This window comes from Chrysochloris asiatica, unplaced genomic scaffold (genome assembly GCF_000296735.1).
Source record: "Chrysochloris asiatica unplaced genomic scaffold, ChrAsi1.0 scaffold00007, whole genome shotgun sequence".
Taxonomy (NCBI): domain Eukaryota; kingdom Metazoa; phylum Chordata; class Mammalia; order Afrosoricida; family Chrysochloridae; genus Chrysochloris; species Chrysochloris asiatica.
The window spans coordinates 7,457,746-7,480,614 of record NW_006408525.1 but is presented as its reverse complement, the minus strand read 5'-3'; the positions used below and the strand labels follow the sequence as shown (position 1 = coordinate 7,480,614).

Sequence of the window (22,869 nt, the reverse complement as noted above, 5' to 3'; positions counted from 1 at the left end):
AAAGAGTCTTCAAATCAAGTATCAATGCTATCCGCTCTGTACACAGGATAGATAGGGACGGGCAACTTAGACATTGGCTCCCTAAAATGAGAGGGCAATAAAGGCATGAAGTGACTGGCTTACAAAGTTTCAAGAGGGAGTTTAGTTTAAGAGTATGGGGGGAACGAAAGAGTCTCCACTGAATAGATGGCATCTTGTCTAGATGGGTCTGGTGAAAAGATATTGGGATAGGATTCGTAAGATTCAATAGTGAATAATTGTTATCATGACTAATCGCGACTGTCACAATTGTAAAGGTAGATGTTTTGTAATAAAAAAAGTGGAGTGGTTAGTCTTATAGTCCAGAAACAGAGGACCCTAGGACCATCAAGAGGAAAGCACAAGCAGAATGCGGGACCTTATCCAGAGAAGCAGCAGCGCCATAGATGGGGGCAGAGATGCGGGCATGGAGAAGGGGAGTAGCTGAGGACTCTAGATTCATGAACTAAGAAGAGAGGGATTAAGAGCTGGTGGCCAGGAGCAGATTTGGAGATGTAAATTATTATATATGCCAGAGTGGGTTTTGGAGATGTAAATGTTTTGGAGATGTAAATGTGCCCTTTGGAGATGTAAATTATTATATATGCCAGAGTGGGTTTTTTTTGTTTGTTAGTTTTTGTTTTTGTTTTTTTAAAAAGCTAAAGTGGATAGAGAGAAATACTGTTAACTGATGGTACATGGAGGGGATTATAATCAATGTAATGAAACAAGGTGTACGATTTGTTGAATGTTAAACTGATGATATGCCCTGCAAACTTTCACTCAATCCACAATAAAAACCTTAAAAAAAAAAAAAATGTGCCAACAGAAAATACATAAATCAAATGGTATGGGTGTGTTTCAATAAAATTTCTTTTACAAAAATAAGACAAAACCTGGGTTGTAGGGTGGATGGAGTAAGGTTTGCAAAAAAAGTTCTCCCAGGACAGCCCTTGCTACCCTTGAAGAATGGGCAGGTGTATTATCATGATGGAAAAAAATTCCTCAGCACAACTTTTCTGGCCCTTTTCTCACCTATGCTATAAAGATGACTCCTTTGGTACCCTCCAAATCATTCACTGTAACCTTCTGAGATGACCTCTCTGCCTTGAATTTAATTGGCTCAGCAGATCCTCTCAAAAGCCATTGTTTTACCAGGATCCTTTTTGAAAGCCCCCCAATGAGAGAACGAACTACAAGTGCATGACTGAGAGAATTTGTCTGCAGCCGTCCATTGAGTGCAGAGACATGTTTTGTTCGGAATAAGCACTTGAATGTATGAACTGGAACCTAGCACCAATTTTTTTTTTTTTTTTTACTGTTGTTGTTGTCAGGTGCCATTGAGTTGGTTGTAACTAATAGCGACCCTGTACAGGGTTTCTGAGGAGTGGATGGTAGGTTTGAACTACTGTCCTTGAGGTTCAAAACTGACCTTGTGATCCAGTGCTTATCCTACTGTGCCACACCAGGACTCCTTAAAAACTGTCAGTGTTTTTACTAACCCTTATATACTAGGCTCTTCCCCACTTTCCTTTAATGCTTTTGTGAAATACAGGAAAATAAAACACTGACAGAAAGAAGTTCTACTCAATTACAATAAAAATGAAGTTCGTTTTGTTTTTAAAAGAACTTCTATGGATCCATTCACTTTTCCATAGTATATCAAAGCATTTCTATTGGACAGGCTTTTGGTAGAATTTACAAATAAATCTCTGTAAACTTAGGGGGGACTTCTAATATACCAGCAGTTTATCTAAGAAAGAAATTCAAAGGCTAAACAAAAATGCCAGCTAACATCGGAAACTCTTAAGCACTGCTGCTGCCAAATCAGCAATGAGAAAAGGAGGAAACACCATTACCCCCTCCCCAGTAAAACTTTACTGGGTCAACTCATTCAGCCCTGCTTTTAATTTACAAGTTTGAAAGCCTTAAAGCAGACCAAAGAAAAAGTTATTGTCTACTTTGGGATCATATTTAATAGCTGGTGATAACCTGTTGGTATGTTACAATGTTTATTTGGGGCAAAGAAAAATACTGAAACAAAAGGTTTATGCTGAAAAGGTAGTAATAACGTGCAATCACTATTTGAAGGAAGAAAAAATAGTGTTAGCCCCCAAAAATCACTGGTCTCCTCTGCTGTAATCTCTTCATAAACTATTCCCAAATTTTCTTATGACTACAAACCAAACAACTTTGGGATATTAGATTCCTGACTGTTACCTAGATTACTGACCTTTATAACAAAATGTCATTCGGTTTGTAAATATAAATGAATCAACTGACTAGGTTGAATGATATGAAACTGGTTAATATTTTCAGCATTTTCTTCTAACACAATACAGTGATTCGGTATGTTCAACTGTTCAACCTAGTAACAAAAAAGCCACCGCCACTTCTGTCATAACCCCAGGTTGAAGCACTTGACCCTGATTCAGTCTATGGCATAATACAACTTCTAACTCTTGGCAATTCCACTGAATTAGAATAAGTAGGAAATGGGATTACAGTTAAGAATACAAAATTTGGGCTGTTTACTTACTTCACTTTACAGTTAGGTAAGAAACCTCTCATTTTAAGTTCTCCTTAACCTCCCCTACACCACACCACATTTTGCCACACGTACAGAACCTTGTTTATCAACTAGAAGTTTATCTATTATGATTACAGGGAGGGGGATAGGGATTCCTTGCTAAACATCCTGCTCTCCTCCTCTCTTCTTCCTCAAAGTCTCTTTCCTATTTCCATTTATATCATTCATTGTCTACTATTATTATAATTTCCGGAGTTTGTACAAGTCTACTTCACTTGATCCTTAGATCCAAAAATAACCAAAGAAAAGTGCTTACAAAATCTGTGTACTCTGCATTAACGTTAGCAGTGTTCTAGTTTCTGATCTACTCTAAAGAGTTGTATTTGAAAATACTTTTAGACATTTAATTATCAAGAAAGTCCTTAACTTGAGAAAAGACAGGATTTTCAATATGGTTCATTAAGTGAAGCAAAACATTTTTGGTACCAGGTACAGTATGCTTATGCTTGAAAAGGCCATGATACCATTTTTAAATATTTCAATGAGAAGAACTGGGCAGAAAGTGAGAAAAAAATGACAAAGTCTTCTGATTGAGGCTTTACTTTGCAGATGTGCAGGTAACAGCAGTCCCTCTAAACTGGCGCCAGCACTGCTTTTACAAATTGTATTTCATACTTTTACTCCTCTGACCCAGAGGTCCATGTTTTGCATATTTAATTACTTCAGTCATGTAATATACTGGCAAGTTCAGGACCGTCAATAAAACAGCCTGCTCAAACATGGGCCTTTTCTTTATGTAAGCTGACCTGATGCTAAAACCCAGGCTAACTCTAACTCTGTGTTTCTACCTCCTTCATGTAAAGATGCAATATAATAATTATTACATAATTGAGTCTTTTTTTTTTTCACCTTGTAAATTACATCCAGACTAACAATCAGAAAGATAAAAGAAAACTGATTAATTACACCTAATATATCTGTCACCTACAGAACAGCTATTGCAACAGAGTCAGAATCAGAATCCCATCATGAATGCTGACAACTAAAAGAAACTTAGAAATTTTATTTAGAGTCAATGGTTTGAAACTCTGTACTTGTGAGATAAGAAACAAAGGTATATGATTATGCTTTACAGTTATTATTTTATTTGGGGCCACTGGTGACTCTTTAGGATAAGCACTAGGCTGCTAACCACAAAGTTGCTAGATCAAACCCACCAGCTGTTCCACAGGAGAAAGATGAGGCTTGCTATTCCTGTAAAGATTTACAGTCCGGGAAACCCCATACAGGGTCCCTATGAATGGGAACCTATTCGACAGCACACAACAACAACACTGCTTCATACAGGCACTCCTCATTTTAGTGTGTTTCACTTAATTGCACTTTTTGATAGTTTGCAGCAACCCTGTGTCAAGCAAGTCTATCAGCACCATGTTTGCAACAGCATGTGCTCGCATCATGTTTCTGCATCCCACCGTGTTACTTCTCACAATATTTCCAACCTTTTCATAATGCTACTTACTGCACACTTAACAGACTACAGTACAGTGTAAGCATAACCTTTATATACACTGGGAACCAAAAAAAAAAAAAAAAAAATGCTGTGAATTGTTTCATTGTGGTGGTCTGGACCTACAATATCTCTGGATAAACCTGTGAAATATAGCATTGTTTTATCTTTTAGCACCTCTGTGGGAGAGGAGCGGGTCTTCAGAGGTGGGATGGAACTAGAACCCAAGCCTTTTCATGCTCAGTCCACTTGGAATTCAAAAGTTCTCCAATGAAACACATTATATTCCACATTTTAATCAGAAGAAGGCAGAGTCATCAATGGCTCCTTTCTTTCGAACTGCCTCTACTTCTTATCTATTCCAACACCTTAACAGCTCAAAGATCTGCCCAGTCTTCTCTGTAATATAATCTTTGCACCAGGACCACAGAGTCTCTAAACTTCATTTCCCTCCTCTGAACCTTCTTCTCAAATGCTGCTAGAGTGAATTTTCTAAAAAGCAGTTCTGATGTTTCATTCCTGTATTTGAAAACATCTAATGGATTACTATTGGATCTTCAATGATTAATCTGGAGATGTTTAGTGCTCAAAGAATTTATCAGAGGTATTCAGAAAATCAAATAATCAGCTTAATTTAAATAAATAAATAAAAGAGGGGCGGAGAGTAGGGATAGTTGAGACTTCTTACTGTCAGACAAAATGTATCAAAATAACAAAACAAAAAAAGTAGTAACCCTGAAAAAAGTCAATTTTGTTTAATTCAACAATTGATTCTTTTCATCTGTTTTGAAAGGTAGTAGAAAATGTGTTTATGGTTTTAATTTGATTATCATATATGCTGTTAAGCGCTGTTGCATTGGTTCCACTCACAGCAACCCTGTATAGGGTTTCCGAGAAGCAGATGGTGACTTTGAACCAACAACCTTGTGGTTCAAACCGACCTTGCAGTCCAGTCCAGTGCTTATCCTATAGTGCCATATCATATATATGAGTTCTCCCCCACCCCCCACAGTGCACATGATAGTTAAATATACACCCCCTTAGGTAACCTAGAGTATAACAGCTTCTATGTATTCTGTTTCCTGAACCAATCTGAGAACCACTGGCCTATATAATCAAGTCCAAATCCCATGGCAGGTGCTATTCTCCTACTTCTAACCTACCCTGCTCAGACTTCTTGCATACGTTCTTTCCTCTGCCTGAGATGCCCATTCTTCTGCTACTTCTTTATCTGAAGAAATCTAATTTGGCCTTTAAGCCTGATATTACAAATAATCTCTCTACGAAGCTTTTGGCAACCTTAGTTATTGGTTTCACAGTTCACTGTAAAACCCTACACTGATGGCACCTGTTTTTTACAACTTATATTATATCCTTTATTAGTTCTTTTTTTAAATATCAATCTCCTATGTTAGATAGTGAGTTCACTAAGGACAGAAGCAACATACAATTTGCTAGTTTTAAATCACAAATGTCTGACACATAGTAGGTACTCAATAAATACCTGCTGGAAGAATCAAGGAGTTCAAATGAATAAGAGAACAAAATAACTGATTATTTAGTATAATTATAGAGTTTCCTAACTGTGTAAGTTTTTGAAGTTCATCTCTATTTCCAACATGCCATACATGATAAACATTACATACAAAATAATTCTAGAAAGCTTTTCACTCATTGCTTTGTACTTTGTAATATAGCCAGGAAAAATAGTACATTCAATACAACAAAACCTCATAAGAAACATGGTAATGTTGAATTTGGGGAAATTTCTTAAAATCTTGCAATACACAAGTCATCAAGTTATATTAAGAATCCAGTCCATTCTAATAAATGGAAATAATTGTAAACTTTTTTTAAATTAAATCACCACAAACTAAGTAATAAATATTAAATTGTCTTTTAACGCCTATCATATATAAAGTTTTATCTAGCTCAATGTACATTTTTTCCTTAAGTAAAAAAGAGCTTAAGTCTCTACTAATACGAGGACTTATGTAGTCAACCAACCAAGCAAGAAAAAATTTTAAAGTAATGGATTTACCATATAAAAAAGACAAAACTTCTTTTGCAATCATTATTGCATGGCTGAAAGTGAAAGTCTACAGCAACAGTTTGAATACTGAAAAATTCTTACATTTCTCTAATGTTAGAAATAGGTACTAGGCTTTATGAAACTGTTTATTAGACACCAGTGTCCTCATTTTTATTTTTGATCTTATCAGATATTCCGCATCAATGTTTGATCTATGTCATTATTGGAACTATGAGCAGCCAGAAGTTTTTTTTAACATGTTGATAAAGATAATAGTTTACATTTTTATTAAACATTTCACTTGCCTGAGTTTGACTTTATAAGGTCTTTGGCCTATGGACAGTGTTAATGTGCATGGCTGCTTTAAAAGTCAGTATTTTCAAATGAAATCTGAAAACACCATATGGAAGAAAAAACCCATCAGAATTACTTACGGCCAGCAAGCAGGAATTGATAATACTGCACTGCATCTGCAGCGAGGAGCAGGGGGTGGTTTGCATTAAACGGTGGTGGCAATTCATTCCACTGAGGGGTTCTAAGGGAACAGCAGAAGAATATTAATATTTAAGCTTAATAGAGGGGATGTAAATCACCATCACTGTCATCACTTAGAGACGCTGACATAAACTCACACTCTCTGTGCAATCAAGAAAACAAACTTGTTGGAAAGCTGAAACCTGAAACACAGGGCCATCTGCTAAAGCGGAATAAAAAGGTGGCAGGTAGGTAGACAAACTACGTGTAGCCAATATGAACCTATACAGCAGAACTCTCTCCAACAGGGAAAAAACAGTCAGAAGATTGGACATGGTGTGGACTTGAAACATCGCAACAAAGCAACTAATTTTACCCAATTTCTGATCATTGCTCAAATCTAGTGGTTACAAATCGGGCTGTTAACCTCGAGGTCAGCAGTTCGATACTAACAGCCGTTCTGCGGGAGAAAGATGAGGCTTTCTGCTCCTTTAAAGATCTGCAGCCTCGGAAACCCGGTGCAGGGTCACTATGAGTCAGAACCAACTTCACAGTACTTAACAACAACAACAATACATTTTAAAAGAAAATAAAGTAGGTAAAAATAAGTTCTTAAAGGTCAGCAGCTGTGTCAATGGATGACTTATTGTCGACCCAATTAGCATCTGAGTTCCAAAAATAAGCCACCCATTTCAATAAAGATGGTGCTGTAATTTTAATTAGATTTGCTTACTCCTAAATAGCTTGATAAATCAAATATTGATCCGATCAATCCAAAAACCGTAAGTAGTAGTAAAGAATGCTGGAGCCTTCAAAAATCAATATAAGAATATTTTAAAATGTCAAAAGCAGAGGGATCATTTTCATATCCATTTTTGTCTGTTTCCTTCCATACACGTCAGGAGCAATTTTTCTGCCTCTCCTGGACAATGCACTATCTTGAGCTATTTCCAGGTTTTTATTTCTCCCTCTTTGTGCTAGCTTGTAAAGATTCTAATCATTATGCACTTTTGGGAAGGACTCTGGTTCGTAATAAACATTTCTCCAGTGTCTACCCATTGTATCTTGAGGAATCACTTTAAAGGAAACCTTCTAATCTATTTATATTATTCCCCTAATGGTAATTTCAATGCAACCTTGTATTTTTAGTGAACATGAGGCTAGAAATAGGGGAAGCACTGAGGCTCTCTATATAATTTGTTTGGACAGAAAAACATGTCCAAGGGAAGATGGCACAATGGAGCACCAGAGACAAAACGTTCAAAAGGAGGTAATTCCTAGGTATATAACCAAGAAAACTGATAATATGCTTATACAAAACGTAAAGGTAACTATTAAGGAGCCCTGGTAGTGTAGTGGATTACAAACTGAGCTGCTAACCACGAGGTCAGCAATTCGAATCTACCAGTTGCTCGCAGGAGAAAGATGAGACATTCTGTTTCTGTAAAGTTTTACAATCTCAGAAACTCTGTGCAGGGTCATTAGGAGTTGGAACCCACTCGACAGCACATAACTACCAATACCATCAAAGGCAAATATTAATAGCAGTATTATACAAGATGAAGATTAAAGACCACAGCCTTTGGTATAGTTTGCACTTAAACGTAAAGAAAACAAAAATCTTCGCCACTGGCCCAATAAACTACTTCCATGTAAATGAAGAAAAGACTCAAGTTGTCAAAGACTTCATTTTGATCGGATCAACCATCAACACTCATGGAAGCAGCAGTCAAGAAATCAAACGACATATTGCATTGGGCAAATGTGCTGCACAAGACGTCTTTAAAGTGTTGAAGAGCAAAGGTGTCAGTTTGAGGACTAAAGTGCACATGACCCAAGCCATGGTATTATTTTCAATAACCTCATATACATGTAAAAGTTGGACAGTGAATAAGGAAGACCACAAAAGAATTGATGCATTTGAGTTATGATGTTAGGGGAGTATACTGAAAGTACCAGGGACTGTCAAAAGAACAAATAGATCTGTGTTGGAAGAAGTACAGCCAGAGTGTTCCTTGGAAGCCAGGATGGCCAAACTTTGTCTCTCATATTTCAGACATATTATCAGGAGGGATCAGTCACTGGAGAAGGGTATCATGTTTAGTAATGCAGAGGGTCAGAGAAAAAGTGGAATACCCCAAATGAGATGGATTGGAAAAGTGGCAGCATCAATGGGTTCAAACGTAGCAACAATTGTGAGGTTAGCCCAGGACCAGGCAGTGTTTCGTTTGGTTGTGCATAGGATTGTTATGAGTCAGTACTTACTAAATGGCACCTAACAACACCAACCATTATTCAACATAGCCAAAAAAGAAAACACCCATATGTCTATCGATTTGAATGGAAAACCAAAAAAATGTGATATACCCATATAATGGAATACTATTCAGCCATAAAAAGGAATAAGGCATTTACACATACTGTAACAAGGATGAACCTTAAAAACATACTAAGTGAAAAAAGCCAGATACAAAGGCCACATAATGTGTGCTATAACAAGGCCGGAACAGGCAAATCCACAGAGATACAAAGGAAGTTGGTGACTGTCTAGAGCTGGAAGGTTGGGGGACAATGGGTCATGACAGTTAATGGGTATGCAGTTTCATTTAAGAATGATGAAGATATAACAAAACTGTGCTGATGGCAGCAAAATTCAAAAAGGAGTACATATTGTACGATTGCATTTATATGAAATTTTAGAAAATACAAACTAATTTCTAGAGACAGAAAGAAGATCAGTGTGGTATTACCAGGGGCTCAGGAAAGGAGAAAGAGATTACAAAGGGGTGCGAGGAATCACTGGGAAGTAATGGATGTGTTTTATTTTATTAATTGTAGTGACACTTTCTCAGGCACATGTGTGTCAATATTTATAAAACTATACACTTTTAATATTTTATGGTGCAAGGAGCCCTGGATGCACAGTGAACAATAAAGTTATTTTCATTTTAAAAAAACAACAAAAAAAATACTACCTGACTAGAGTCCAGCTGGCTCGAGGTGATGTCATCATTTCCAGTGGGGTGTCATCGCTAATCTTGGGGGCAGTGCTGAGGGGTCGTGGTTCCATCATGTGCTCCACTAAGGTCCCATAGCAGCTGATAATGTAGAGAGATTCTACTACAACTTGTTTTGACTGATCTATGAGAAAGAGAAGCAGAACATGGATGATGGCATGAACGAAGCCCAGCAATCATTTTCAAGAGTTACTGATGTTGTCAGCCTGCTATTACACCTGCTCATAGAAAATGAAAAGGCAAGGAATTTGTCACATGATGCTTGCTACTTGACTAACGGTTGCCTCTTCCAAGTAGATGCCAACGAATTTCAAAATCTATATGTTACCAAAACCTGTCAAATCTTAAACCATTTAAAAAATAATAATAATAGACAAAATTCTAATATGGTGAAACAACAGCTTAGAGGTTTTTTATTTTCCTGCAGTGCAGTTCCTCCTACATTATGAAAACTATGTTATGTGGAACAATGGAGGCAATGCTACATGGCCTAAATTTGAGTTATACCAGAAGTCATACCTAAACTGCAAGAACTATGTGCTGTAGTCCTAAATCAGCCTAACTTTTCATATCTCTCTCTTTTCTCTCAATGGAATCACTGCCTGTCCCCTTTCCCACTACCACCAAGGTAAACAAAGCTCTGCCGTACTTTGAGAGATCGGTTGCTGAATATGGATCTAATCAAATGACTTTATAAGGAGTACACATGTCCTAACTACCAAAACAGGTTTTGTCCCATATCTCAGGTTTTATAGAAAACCTGGGAACATATAAACTCACTCATGAATGTAGGGTGGGTCACCTTATCACTATGCCAGACGAATCAATTACAGCTGATTTGAGAAAATGGCTAATGACCAGACCCAGGAATATAAAAGAGTCGCAAGTTAAAAGGGTAATTAGAACAGAAGGGAAAAGCATTTGAAACTGAGCTTCACAGAAGGTTTTAACTAGTAACAAAAAGTCCTTTCGATAGCATCACTAAAGCTAAGGAGGTAACAAAAAATAAAGACGGGATAAGGAAATGGAAGGCTTGCATCCTTTACTTGTCCTCTCCCACTTAGGTAAGGGACCTGTTGTACCTGAGATCCTATTTCCAAGGAAAGGGTTACTGAAAGGTGATAAGAAGGGAAAGGGTTGACGTCTGGCTGCCAGTATGAAACACAAAGGCAAGTCATTTTTACCAAGAACAATGCAGCCTGTGAAACTAGTCAGAGAAGTGCCCCACAAGCAAACCAGTTTGTGACCTACTTCAACTACTACTAAAATAATGATAAATCTGCACAGTCTATGAATGTAGAAACAGGAATTATATAAACATTTATATAATTTATGTATATTATTGATGCCATCATTTCCAGTGGGGTGTCATTCACTAATTTATATATATACATTTTATATATATATAAAATCCCAAATAGGAATTACATAAACATTTTAGGTATTAACCCTGGTCATCAAAACAGTAATAATAATAATTTTTAAAATGACACATATTCTTCACTTATTGACATGGTTAGGTTCCAAAGACCAGATCATCATGTGAACACTGACATTTTCTGAGAATGTTGGCTGACCACATCGTATCACAAAATGGAGAATGACTACATCACTACATCACTGCCAAACCACTGTGAATCATGGGTCAGCCAAGTTGACACATAACCTTAACCACCACAGCCTAACAGTGTTACTCTTGCCTGGTACCTCAATGTTCGCTACTGCCAAATGTATTCTCATCCATGTACAAAACAAGTGGATAGTAGATTTTTTGCTATTGTTGTAAATGTGAAATACCGGATAGTGAGATATTCAAAAGATAAGCAGTAAACTGTCTGTCAATTCAAAGGAACAATGGTAATCATGAAAGATTTCTTAATGGCAGTCTGGTTTTAAGTTAATTTCTAACACAGGAGAGGAGTTCTTGTTGATTAAAGGCAGGATTTCACATTAGAAGACCCAAGTTTAGATTTCATTACTTACTAACTACATTTCAGCGAAGTTTTTAAGCTTGCTAATCTCAAGTTCTTGAGCTCTAAAATAGGGTAATGTGAGTTTTCTTCTCCATACGTCAAAGAAACATTGCAAAACTTTAATAAGACAATGGTATGCTATAAGTCTGTAAATATGTAAAAGTTTATGACAGTGTTGACTGTCACAAATATACAAAGCACGAACACATATTGCATAACTCATTTCATGTGTATAGTAAGATAACTTTTCTTCCTGAACAGCCTTGAGTAGCCAGTGAGTGATACATTGTTGTTGTTGTTATGTGCTGTGGAGTCGGTTCCGACTCATAGTGACCCTGTACAGGGATTCCGAGGCTGTAAATCTTTACGGGAGCAGAAAGCCTCATCTTTCTCCCGCGGAATAGCTGGTAATTTTGAACTGCTGACCTTGCAATTCACAGCCCGATTCGTAATCAGATGTAAAAACTGGGTTCCAGACTACTGGGTTCAGGATTAGTTAAAAAGGTATCTGCTAGTAATGTTTCTCAAAAAGTACAAATTACATATGACAGTTTTAATGCTTCAATACAAATACACACCTTTTTCTCTTTTCAGACCTGCGTTATTTGCAAACCATGATCTGGATGTTCCAAAGATAGCAGCCACACAAAATTCTCCGCCCATTGATTTGCTGGGTGAAATTTGAGGAGGTGGTTTAACTTTGCTTAAAAAAATGAAAGGACAGAAAAAAAAAAATTAACATGGTGAAATCAGTCTTCTAGTTAATGACAAATTCTCCTTTAAATCCCACCCCTAAAAATCCTACTTCCGATGTTGACATGCATTTTGCCTAAGTAGTAACTGGTAATGTGTGACTGTGTTCTGGAGTAAAACTAAAATTAGGGCAAAGTTCCAGGGCCTTATCAGGAAAGCAGCTTTCCTGATAAATAAAAATTAGCTCCTTTTTGAGGTGTATGCTGGTAAGATCCAACTCACTTATTTTCAGATGGATAAAACTGTCCTGGATATTTCAAGATGAAGTAATAGTACCAGCATAAGTATCGCACAATAACAAAATGCTTTACGATTAAGTTCAGTATATACAATGTAGGACCGACCTACAATCCGGGTAGGTGATGTAAACAGCATAAATATGAAAATTACCAGGTGATGGAATGAAACCGTGAAATTTTCTTAACCATAACAGTATGCAGAATGAGACAACGTATGAAGAGCAGATCTAATAATATACAATTATATTCACTGGTCTTCCTGTTTGTTAATCATTTTTCCTTCTTGAATTTGTAAAAAGGATAGGTCTATTTTTGCTCAAAGAAGACAAGACTCAGGGGCAGAATTAACTATGGTTAGCTTACATCTGAAAACACGTCCCTCTCAAACATAAATATTTTTTTTATCATGTGTTTGAGGACACATTTAATAACTGCAGTTATTTGAAATAACTACCGTAAAAAGCACTTTTTAACATTTTGTTTTCTCCAAATAAGCTTTCACAGCCTCAACTTCTAATACCAAGTCTTCATGTTCTTTCAAGTTCTGTATTTGTGTCCATTTCTGATTTGTAAGGGGTTCCCTACATTTCATTAGCAGTTTTTCCAACCACCTTAAATAAATGGCATTATTTCCTCTAACTCACAGGCCAGAACACAGCCTAGTTAGGGCACAGTGATAGCATAGCTCTGAGGTTCCTAAATCAGGCTGCAATGCCTAACAACGTTAGGGGCACACCTTGTTGGGCTCGATTTCCTTCTACAATAAGTGGAAAGAGACTGGTTTTTAAGAGTCAGAAAGAAACCGGGAGTCAAATCCCAGTGCCACTCATTAGTTAAGTGACTTTAAGTTATTTTACCTCTCAGAGCTCAGACTCCTAATATATTATTGTTGTTGTTAAGTACTGTCAAGTCGGTTCCAATTCATAGCAATCAAGGAACAGCTTGTGGGTTTGAACCACCAACCTTGGGGTTAGCAGTCCAGTGCTGATCCTACAGTGCCACACCAGGACTCCAGGCTACTAATATATGAAATACATATAATTTCTATATATAATTTCTATAATCCCAAACAGGGATTATAGAAATTATATAAAACTAGTTATGCCTACCTCATAGGGTTATTTTAAAGATTATCATTTCACAAGGGTTCCCAATGTATGGGCCCGGATTAGCAGTGCCACCAGAGAAGTGCTTAGACAATGCAAATATTTGGACCCCATCTTAGACCTACTGAATCAAAAACTGCTGCGGGGTGGGGCTGAACAATCTGGGTTTTAACAAACCCTCTGGAAGATGCTGATGCAAATTCAAGTTAAAGTACTACTGAATCACAAACAGCATGGAATCAATTCAGGGCAGTGCCTTCCCACAACACTACACTCAACAAGTGTTAATTAAGCCTCATCTTTCTCTCGCAGAGCAGCTGGCAGTTTCGAACCGCTGACCTTAAGGTTCGCAGCCCGATTCGTAGCCACTACGCTACCAGAGCTCCTTTATATATATATATATATATTTTTCCCCCCCCCACATCACAGACATAATTTTTAAAAATCAGGGTGTGCTAAAATAATCTCAGTTTCTCAATTCCTTCAAACATTGACAATAGTCTCCTGCCTATCTTACTTGCCAAGCTTTCTGTTTGACATTCTGTCTTGAGAAGTCAGTAAGAGAAGCCACTGTGACCAGTCCTTTTTGTCTCCTCAGTAAAGTACAATGCTAGACCCATCCACAAATAAACCACAGCCATGCCTAAAATACCAGTACAGACAGACCTCCACTGGCAGGAAATGAAGGCGTAATTAGAAAAAAAAAAAAAAAAAAATTGTGTGAAGAAATGAATCTGGCTCTACAAATGCTTTCCCGTCATATCCCATTACATCTCCCACAATAGCAATAACTGAGCTCCAAGAGGAAAACTCCCCTCCAAGCAAACAAAAATCTAGGTCAATGATATCAGAATTGTTCACTCTGGTTATGATCCTCTGTTGTATTACCTTAGAACATAATTTTCCCTCAAAGCATTTATTTCCATCCCTGAGCTACTATCATTGGGCTGATAAATTCCTGTAGCTGGCATCTTTGAAGTTCCACTAATCCTTTGTAAACCTGAGGGATTTTGAAAGGCTGGGAGGAGGAAGTAGAAAACCATTCTAGAATTTTCTGCAATTGTGTGACTATGGGCCTTTACTGTTCTAGCTGAACAGCTCCTTATACTTGAAAAACCAATCAGGGGAGAATGCTACTATGCACAGAATTTAAAATAAAACTCTAGAAAAACAAATTCTAAGATCTTGTTTAAATTATGTGTAAGGAAGAATAAGGTAATATATAAGTACGCCATTTCTTAAGAGAAAACATTGTTTCTCTAAATTTTGCATCCTACATTGACTTAAAAGATAATTACTGCTGGATTGGGTGGCCACCTTTATAACATAATAATAAAGAGCAAAAATGAGACAAGACATCAATTGAGTCTTTAGACAGAACATTATTTTGTTTATTAGCTTACAGTCTTATCAGTCAATGTCAAAAGCTAACATCTCTTATTCTTTTATAGTGTTAGACTTAACCAAGTTTGTATATAATATACTTAACAAGTACCAGTGCAATATCATTTTACATAAGCTCCCTATCACCTGTTCTTGAACGGAGTTTACTTAGTGTTTTCAGCTAAATGTTAAGAGTTGTAATGATTATTCCTATACTTCACTAGTGCCTTATTCTCCTCTGATGGCGGTGGCAGTAGTTGGTGTGCTGTCAAGTCAGTACCTCCTCACAGTGACTGGGTGTAGGGTTCCCAAGGCTATAAATCTTTATGGGAGCAGAAAATCTCATCATTCTCCTGTGTAGCGATTGGTAGCTAGGGCCTTAATAAAGCCCAGTAATAGGAGTTTGTATTTAATAAATAATCAAGTATTCAAGAAACTTTTCAATCCTGTGTGACTAATGCAACATATTTTTTGGGTAAAGAACATATTTGATAAACACTGTTATCTCAAGTTATTTTCTGCCATCAAATATACATTGGGATGATCAGAGTATTTATGCAAAATAGAAACATTTGACCAATTAAGTAGAATAAAAAGGAGAAAGAATCTAAAGAAAAGAACTGTATTAATAAAGTACATTTTCTACCTGATGAGCTTAAAAAGAAGAAGTTAACCTTAGTCAATTTGTTCTTTGTCTTAAACCTAGAAAAAACTAAGTCCAGGAAAATCACCATGACTTTTCAGGAACATGTATCAGAGACATTATCATATATGAACTTTTCCACAATGACCCAAATTTGTTTTCCAAAATAACCTTTTATTGTAAGAATGATGATATATTGAAAACTGATACTTATGTGAAAAGGAAAATTAAAAAATTAGTCACATAAGTCATGTTTACTTATTGTGAAAAACATTTCTGTGATTTCTACCAATCATTTTAGGAAAACATTCCGTAATCCTTGTTTTCTTTTTTGCTCTCAATCTAGCCTTTTGTTCTCTGCCCTAATAACCCCATTACAGAACACGTGCAAGAATTCCTTTGGGTGTTTAAAGGCCTTCCCTCATGTATTTGTTCATTTATTAAGTTAATAATATAAAATAGTATTACAATTTATAAGGAGATCCAGAAATTCAATTGATCCAAAAATTTAATTGGATGCATTTTTAAAGTTATCCATGAAAATAAAATATACTGATGGTGTTGAGAACTTATTCCTTTAACCTATTAGCACATCATATATGGCCCATGCTCAAACATTAAAAGAAAAATTCTAATTTTGGAACAATTGAATAAAACAAAACTTCAAGATACCAGGAAAAGTAACGTTCATAGTAACATAATAGTTACTAAACCTGTTATCAGAGAAGAACTTAATTAAAAGAAAAACAAATATATACACAAACAAAAAACCCACACACAACGAACAAGGTGATAAATTAAGCTTTTGTAATTTTTATGAGGAAATTAATAACCATCTAACCAAAAAGTTCGTGCTGTTAAGTCTGCTGTGGCTCATAGCAACCATATATAGGGTTCCTCAGGGAGCAATAATTTGACCCACAACCTTGAAGTTCAAACCAACCTTGTGGTCCAGTACTTCATCCTACAGTGCCACACCAGAAGTCCAACATCAGAAGTTATAGGAACATTTATTAACATTGGTGGTGGTTATGTGCCGTGGAGTCGCTTCCGACTCATATCAACCCTGTACAGAGTTTCCGAGGCTGTAAATCTTTACGGGAGCAGAAAGCCTCATCTTTCTTCCGTGGAACAGCTGGTAGTTTTGAACTGCTGACCTTAAGGTTCGCAGCCCAATTCATAACCACTAGGTATTTAAACATATTTAAAAGGGCTATTGATGTTTTCCAGTTTTTACCCACTGACTTACTGTATCACATAATCTTCATTCCATTAAAAACAGAAAGAAAAATGTAAAACTAATGATTGTTGTTGTTAAATGCCATGGAGTCAGTTCCAACCCATAATAATATAGTGTTTCTGAGGAGTGGCTGGTGAGTTCGAACTGCCAACCTTTCGGTTCAAAGTGACCTTGTGGTCTGCTTTAAAGTAATAGGAAAAGGGTCTCTTTGGAGAGAATTTTAGTATGTCCCACAGAGTGGGATGCACATGGTGTATGTGCAGTTGACATGAAAAGCAACAATCAAGTCATGCGTCTTATGTAGGACAAACATGGAAGGAAGTCACAGGAGATAGAAGTACCACTTGTGTTCATTTCTAAAACACAGAGTATAGTAAACATGTCTGCTGAAAATGGCGCCAGAAGTACACGTGGTATCATGTCTTCCTGCTATAGAGAAATAGTTTTTCCTTTTTTATTTTTCACTGTGATTAAACTTTTAAGAAGAATTTAGAAGTTTTCTCTCACTCTAAATTTTCTTTTTCTAAAATAAGACTTCAGGAAGAAAAGAGAAAGCATTCTATTTTAAATAAGTAAGGTATTAATAGTCTATCTAAAAATATTTACACTAATTGTTCTTAAAGATCTAATGTTGTTGCGGTAGAGTGCCTCTGTGTCCGTTCTGACTCCTATCAATCCTGTATAGGGTTTCCAAGCGGCAGCTGGTGGGTTTGAACCACCGACCTTGCAATAAGCAATCCAGTGCTGATTCTACAGTGCCACACAAGGATGCCAAAGATCTAATAAGATTTATGTAAATCTGGCAAATAAGATTTACCTCAATATATAAAGATCACTGTCCAAAAAACAAATTTTAATTTTTTCACTATTTTCAAGAAAACACATTTAGCTTAAATGAATTACTCATATATAAGGGGCTTCCAAAAGTCTGTGGTAAAATTCCATTATTTTTAAGTTAAATTTTTCCACAAACTTTTAGAAGTCCCATTCAAATAGATAAACACTTCTTGTTGTTACGTGCCTTCGAGTCAGTTCTGCCTCATAGCATCCCTTACAGAATTTCTGAGGAGCAGGTGGTGACTGTTAACTGCCAACCTTGCAGTTCAAACCAATCTCGCGGTCCAGTGCGTTATCCCACAGTACCACACTAGGATTTAACACTCTTGTTGTTGTTAAGTGCCGTCGAGCCAGTTCTCTTAGAGAATGCTAATTAAAATGTCACATATTATTTGAAATATAAGTTTTAATATTTATTTTAAATTAACCTTATTTAACACAAAAATACTTTATGAGTAAGGAATATATTTAAATGTACTGCCTTTCATCTTAATGTCATGTGTGTAATTTTTTCTTGTGATGACCAATTGAAAAATAACAGTAGCTTAAACATAATACCATATGTAAAATGGTGGTGGTGGTTATATGCTGTGGAGGTGGTTCCGACTCATAGCGAACCTACGTAGGGTTTCCAAGGCTGTAATCTTTACTGGAGCAGAAAGCCTCATCTTCGGCAGAACAACTGATAGTTTCGAACTGCAGACCCTGACGTTACTAGCCTGATTCATAACTACTACACTACCAGAGCTCATTATATAAAATAGGAACTCAACAAATATATTGTTGTTAAGTGCTGTTAAGTTTATTCCAGCTCATAGTAACCCTGTACAGGGTTTCCAAGGAGTGACTGGTGGGTTTGAACTGCCGACTCTACAGCATCACTCCAATAAAAATATATACATTAGTTATTGATAATATTTTAAGCAAAATTGAATTAAAATAATTCACACTGGAATGATTTCTAATAAAATTTCTTTGAAAAAGTAAGTTGTATGTCCAATTATTTCTAAAAATTTTAATATAGTCACTCAAAGCCAAATAACCGAGTTAAACTAACATACATGATATATTACACAAGGGTGTTTAAAATAACTAGAATGTCATTGATGCCCTATGTTTTTCCTATTTTTTTTTTATTAAAAGACACAATTTTAAAACTGACTCATCTAAGCCTGCATGAATTTAAAGAACTAAGCGAGTTTAAGGAAAAACGAAGAATCAGGAAAAGCTGTCATCTATCAAACAAAATGTTACACCTTAATCTAATAAAAATATTTATATCAAATGTACACTTAAAGTGAAGCAGTAAAAATTTTTCACTCATCCAACTATATATGTATCTAACTGGAAGAAAATAAAAGCATACTGAATATCATGAAAAATAGCAAAAATATTAAAACAAAGAAGCTCTTATAAAAAAACATGGAAGAAGTTGTCAAATTTATATTCATTTTGCTGTCTTCATTTGAGGTTTCATTAAGATCTTAATGGAAAAAGCATGCAGCACTAGTGAAGTAACGTATTTTAAAGGAGGACTCAGTCTAGCATAAGTGACTAAAAACGAGTTTCTTGTGAGCTAATGATGGCATCAAACAAACCACAAAGCAGTCTTCTAAAAGACAGGCAATGATTTCAAAGTCTACTATATTTCATAGATCCTTTTCTTTAATCTGGCTCTTTTAATCTTGTTTCAACCTCAAATCATTTCTAGTTGACAAGTGCTTTTGCTTAAATTTAAGGAGCACATAAGCTGTTGAAGGAATGGACTTTTCTCATTTAACATGCAACATTTGTTATTCCATCTTTATTTCCATGCTAAAACATAGATCTTTATTAACATACTAATACTCCTTTCTTTGTACTTAGAATAAGGAATTTATCCTAATTTTATCCAATTTATTCTAAGTTTAGTCTACAAAGAAATTCTGTCATATGTTGAATGAGTCATTTAAAAATCGACCCCTCACCAGAAGCTTGTAAGTAAGATCCTGTAACTCTTTGGTTTACTGGGTAGAAATCTGGTTAACAAAAAGTATAAAGATTAAATTGCCTTTCATGGAATGTATACTCATTTATACCCTGAATTTGCTTAAAATCATTTTGTCATATGCGTCCTCATGACCATGCTGAGTTTCCAGGAGGAAATTTATGTGTTAAGTTGTGTTATGATGCTCCAGTCATCAATGATAATGAAATGTTCAGATGTTCCTATGACATAAGAATACTAAAATTAGTCTGTATCAAATATATTCTACCTAGAGAACTATTTAAGCTTCTTTCTGTTCAAGAGAGAGAGAAAAAAGGTGGTTTCTTTTTCCATTAGAGTAGATAAGCATGAACAATTCTCAGTAGCAGTTCTGAGAATGACATATATAGGTGTCTTTTAAAACAGTCTAACTAACTTTGTAAACCTGATATACCTTGCATTGCCCAAAACTTTCTTATGACTCATATATCCTTAAGTAAAAGCTACGTTCAAAATTAAAGAAGCTTTGAAAAAAAAAAAAAGATACATTTTTTTTCCTCCAAACTGAAAACATAATAGTACTTATAATTACTACTTATGGAACAACACATGCCAGACACTGTTCTAAGCAATTTAGATGTACCTACATATACGTATGGGGAGCACAGCGGCTCTGCATAATAAATACTGGACTACGAACCACAAGGTCGGTGATCTGAGCCCATCAGCTGCTCTGCCAGGAGAAAAATGAGGCTTTCGTTCTTGCAAATATTTACAGCCTCTAAAACTCTACACAGGGCCACTAAGAGATAGAACCGACTCCAAGGCACTTAACAACAACATACATGTTGTTTAATTATCAACACTTAACAACAACATACATTTAATTATCAAAATTAATTATGAAAAAACGCATGTGGCAGGTGCTGCTACTACTACTGCTACTCAAGAAACAGAAAGACTTCTAGAAAATTACAAAGGTTGTATAGATACAAGTACGTGAGCTGGGATTTGGAAACCAGGCCATCTGACTGCAGTACACTCTTAACCATTATACTAAACATATGAAACCAGGCTCTTATACACTTAACATCACATCGTTACCTAAAGGTAGTAAATAGACTATATTTCTTTACTATAATCATGTTGAAGACTACCAAAACCATAGTCTGTGCATTACTATAAAAGAATTTACTAAATAAATAAGTTTCAGTGAATAGGTACTAATAATTCAAAATAATGAATTATTTAAAATTTTTTATGTGAAATATAAATTCCCTTACTATGTAGCTCCTTAAAGACTTAAGCCATTCAAAATACAACTATTTTTTTCTTTGTATCCAAATAAAATGCAGTAAGACTTTTTAAAGGGGCATTTTTGAGGTAGCTTACATACGCTTACATTTCAAAATAAATGATGTCCTCAAATGTTTGATATGGTATGAACAGAGCTTATATCACTGCAATACTCATTAAATTAAACATGGGTGTTAGCCTTGTCTGGTCACATACATCAGTATTATGAAAGCATTCTTCAGTTTACTTTCCAAACATTGATCTATGATTTTTTTTATTTATCTTTTGGGAAATGAAGTAAAACAAAGAAAAGTGTTTGTTTGTTTTTTAAACTCAAGTATCAACACTCATGTCCCACCTACAAATTATTCAGAATTTCGGTGCATTTATCTGTGATCAGGTCATGCAACTGAAAACAAAACTAAAAACAGTTACGTTTTGAGAGTACAGCAAATGAAATAGGCATGCGGGACTGAACCGGGACTCACCATGGAGCTTTTATGGAAAAACACCCCGCTCCAAACAGATAAGGCCTTCATGGAAAAGGGGGGAAAATGCACACAAAATTAGCGGAAACTCATATAACATTAGCAAATACAGTGCATATCATACTGTTAGAGCGTATGGATAAAAAATAACCAAAAAGATTAATAACCATTTGCAATGCTGCTATAGAGACTAACAAATCAGATATAACTGATAAACAGGATGATATAGAGTCACAAGGCCCTTAATTTTCATGGGAAAGGACTTCAAAATTTTCCATTTCTCCCCCCTTTTCTGGAGCACCCCTGCAGGACTCCTAAGTTAAAATAAAATGCAAATTCACGAAGCCCCTTTAAAACAAAATACAAGTTACGTGTCATAAACAGAAGGAGAAGAGAGTGGGATCAGTAGCAACAGATATGGGGTTGAGGAACACAAAATGTTTACAACATGGTTGATGTAAAAAGTTGATACAGTTTTGTTTGTTGTTTACTAGTTAGCAGTGTTGGAGTCATTGAAAAACAGCATATTTTTACAACCTGCTTACTTACAGTAAGTTGAACTGCATAATGCTGACCAAAGAAGAAATACCAAATACAAATAGTATGGCTTTTCTCCATTTTTTGTCTCGTTCCAGGAAATTAGCATGCCTGTTAATATTGTTACAAGAGGTTAGCTTCCTCTACCTCTTATGGGCCAGGATGTAATTGTTGTTAGGTGTCCTAGAGTCATTCCTATTCATAGGTACCCCATGCACAGCTGAACCTCACAATTGTTGTTATGCTTGAGCCCATTGCTACTAACACTACGTCAATTCATCTCATTGGGGGTCTTCCTCTTTTTTTTTGACCCTCCATTTTACCAAGCATAATATCCTTCTCCAGGGACTTGTTCCTCCTGATAATATGTCCTAAATGTGAGAGACAAAGTCTCGCCATTCTGGCTTCCAAGGTGCATTCTGTTTGTACTTCTTCCAACACAGATTTATTTGTTCTTCTGGCAGTCCATGGTTCTTTTCTCCAACACCCTAACTCAAATGCATCAATTCTTCTATGGTCTTCCTTATTTACTGACCAACTTTCACATGCATATGAGGTTATTGTAAATAACATGGCTTGGGTCAGGGTCACCTTAGTCATCAAACTGATGTCTTAGCTCTTGAGCACTTTAAAGAGGTCCTGTGCAGCAGATTTGCCTAATGCAATATGCCATTTGATTTCTTGACTGCTGCTTCCATGAGTGCTGATGGTGGATCCAAGCAAAATGTAGTCTTTGACAACTTCAATCTTTCCTCCATTTATCATGAAGCTATTTATTGCTCGAGTGGTAAGCTTTTGGTTTTCTTTACATCAAGGTGCAATCCATA

The 22,869-nt window shown here is 36.0% G+C and overlaps 1 protein-coding gene across 2 annotated transcripts in view; it reads right to left on the bottom strand.

Annotated features, from left to right (window-relative positions):
• BCAS3 (breast carcinoma amplified sequence 3) overlaps positions 1 to 22,869 on the bottom strand; it is a 701,971-nt gene that overhangs the window by 377,220 nt on the left and 301,882 nt on the right. The window contains exons 17-20 of one of the 2 annotated variants that reach the window (XM_006832356.1): positions 21,506 to 21,550; positions 12,133 to 12,257; positions 9,540 to 9,705; positions 6,525 to 6,625 (exon numbers count right to left, since the gene is read on the bottom strand). In XM_006832356.1, the coding sequence (XP_006832419.1) occupies positions 6,525 to 6,625; positions 9,540 to 9,705; positions 12,133 to 12,257; positions 21,506 to 21,550 (437 nt within the window). The remainder of the gene's footprint in view (positions 1 to 6,524; positions 6,626 to 9,539; positions 9,706 to 12,132; positions 12,258 to 21,505; positions 21,551 to 22,869) is intronic. The other variant, XM_006832357.1, reaches the window with a different exon arrangement.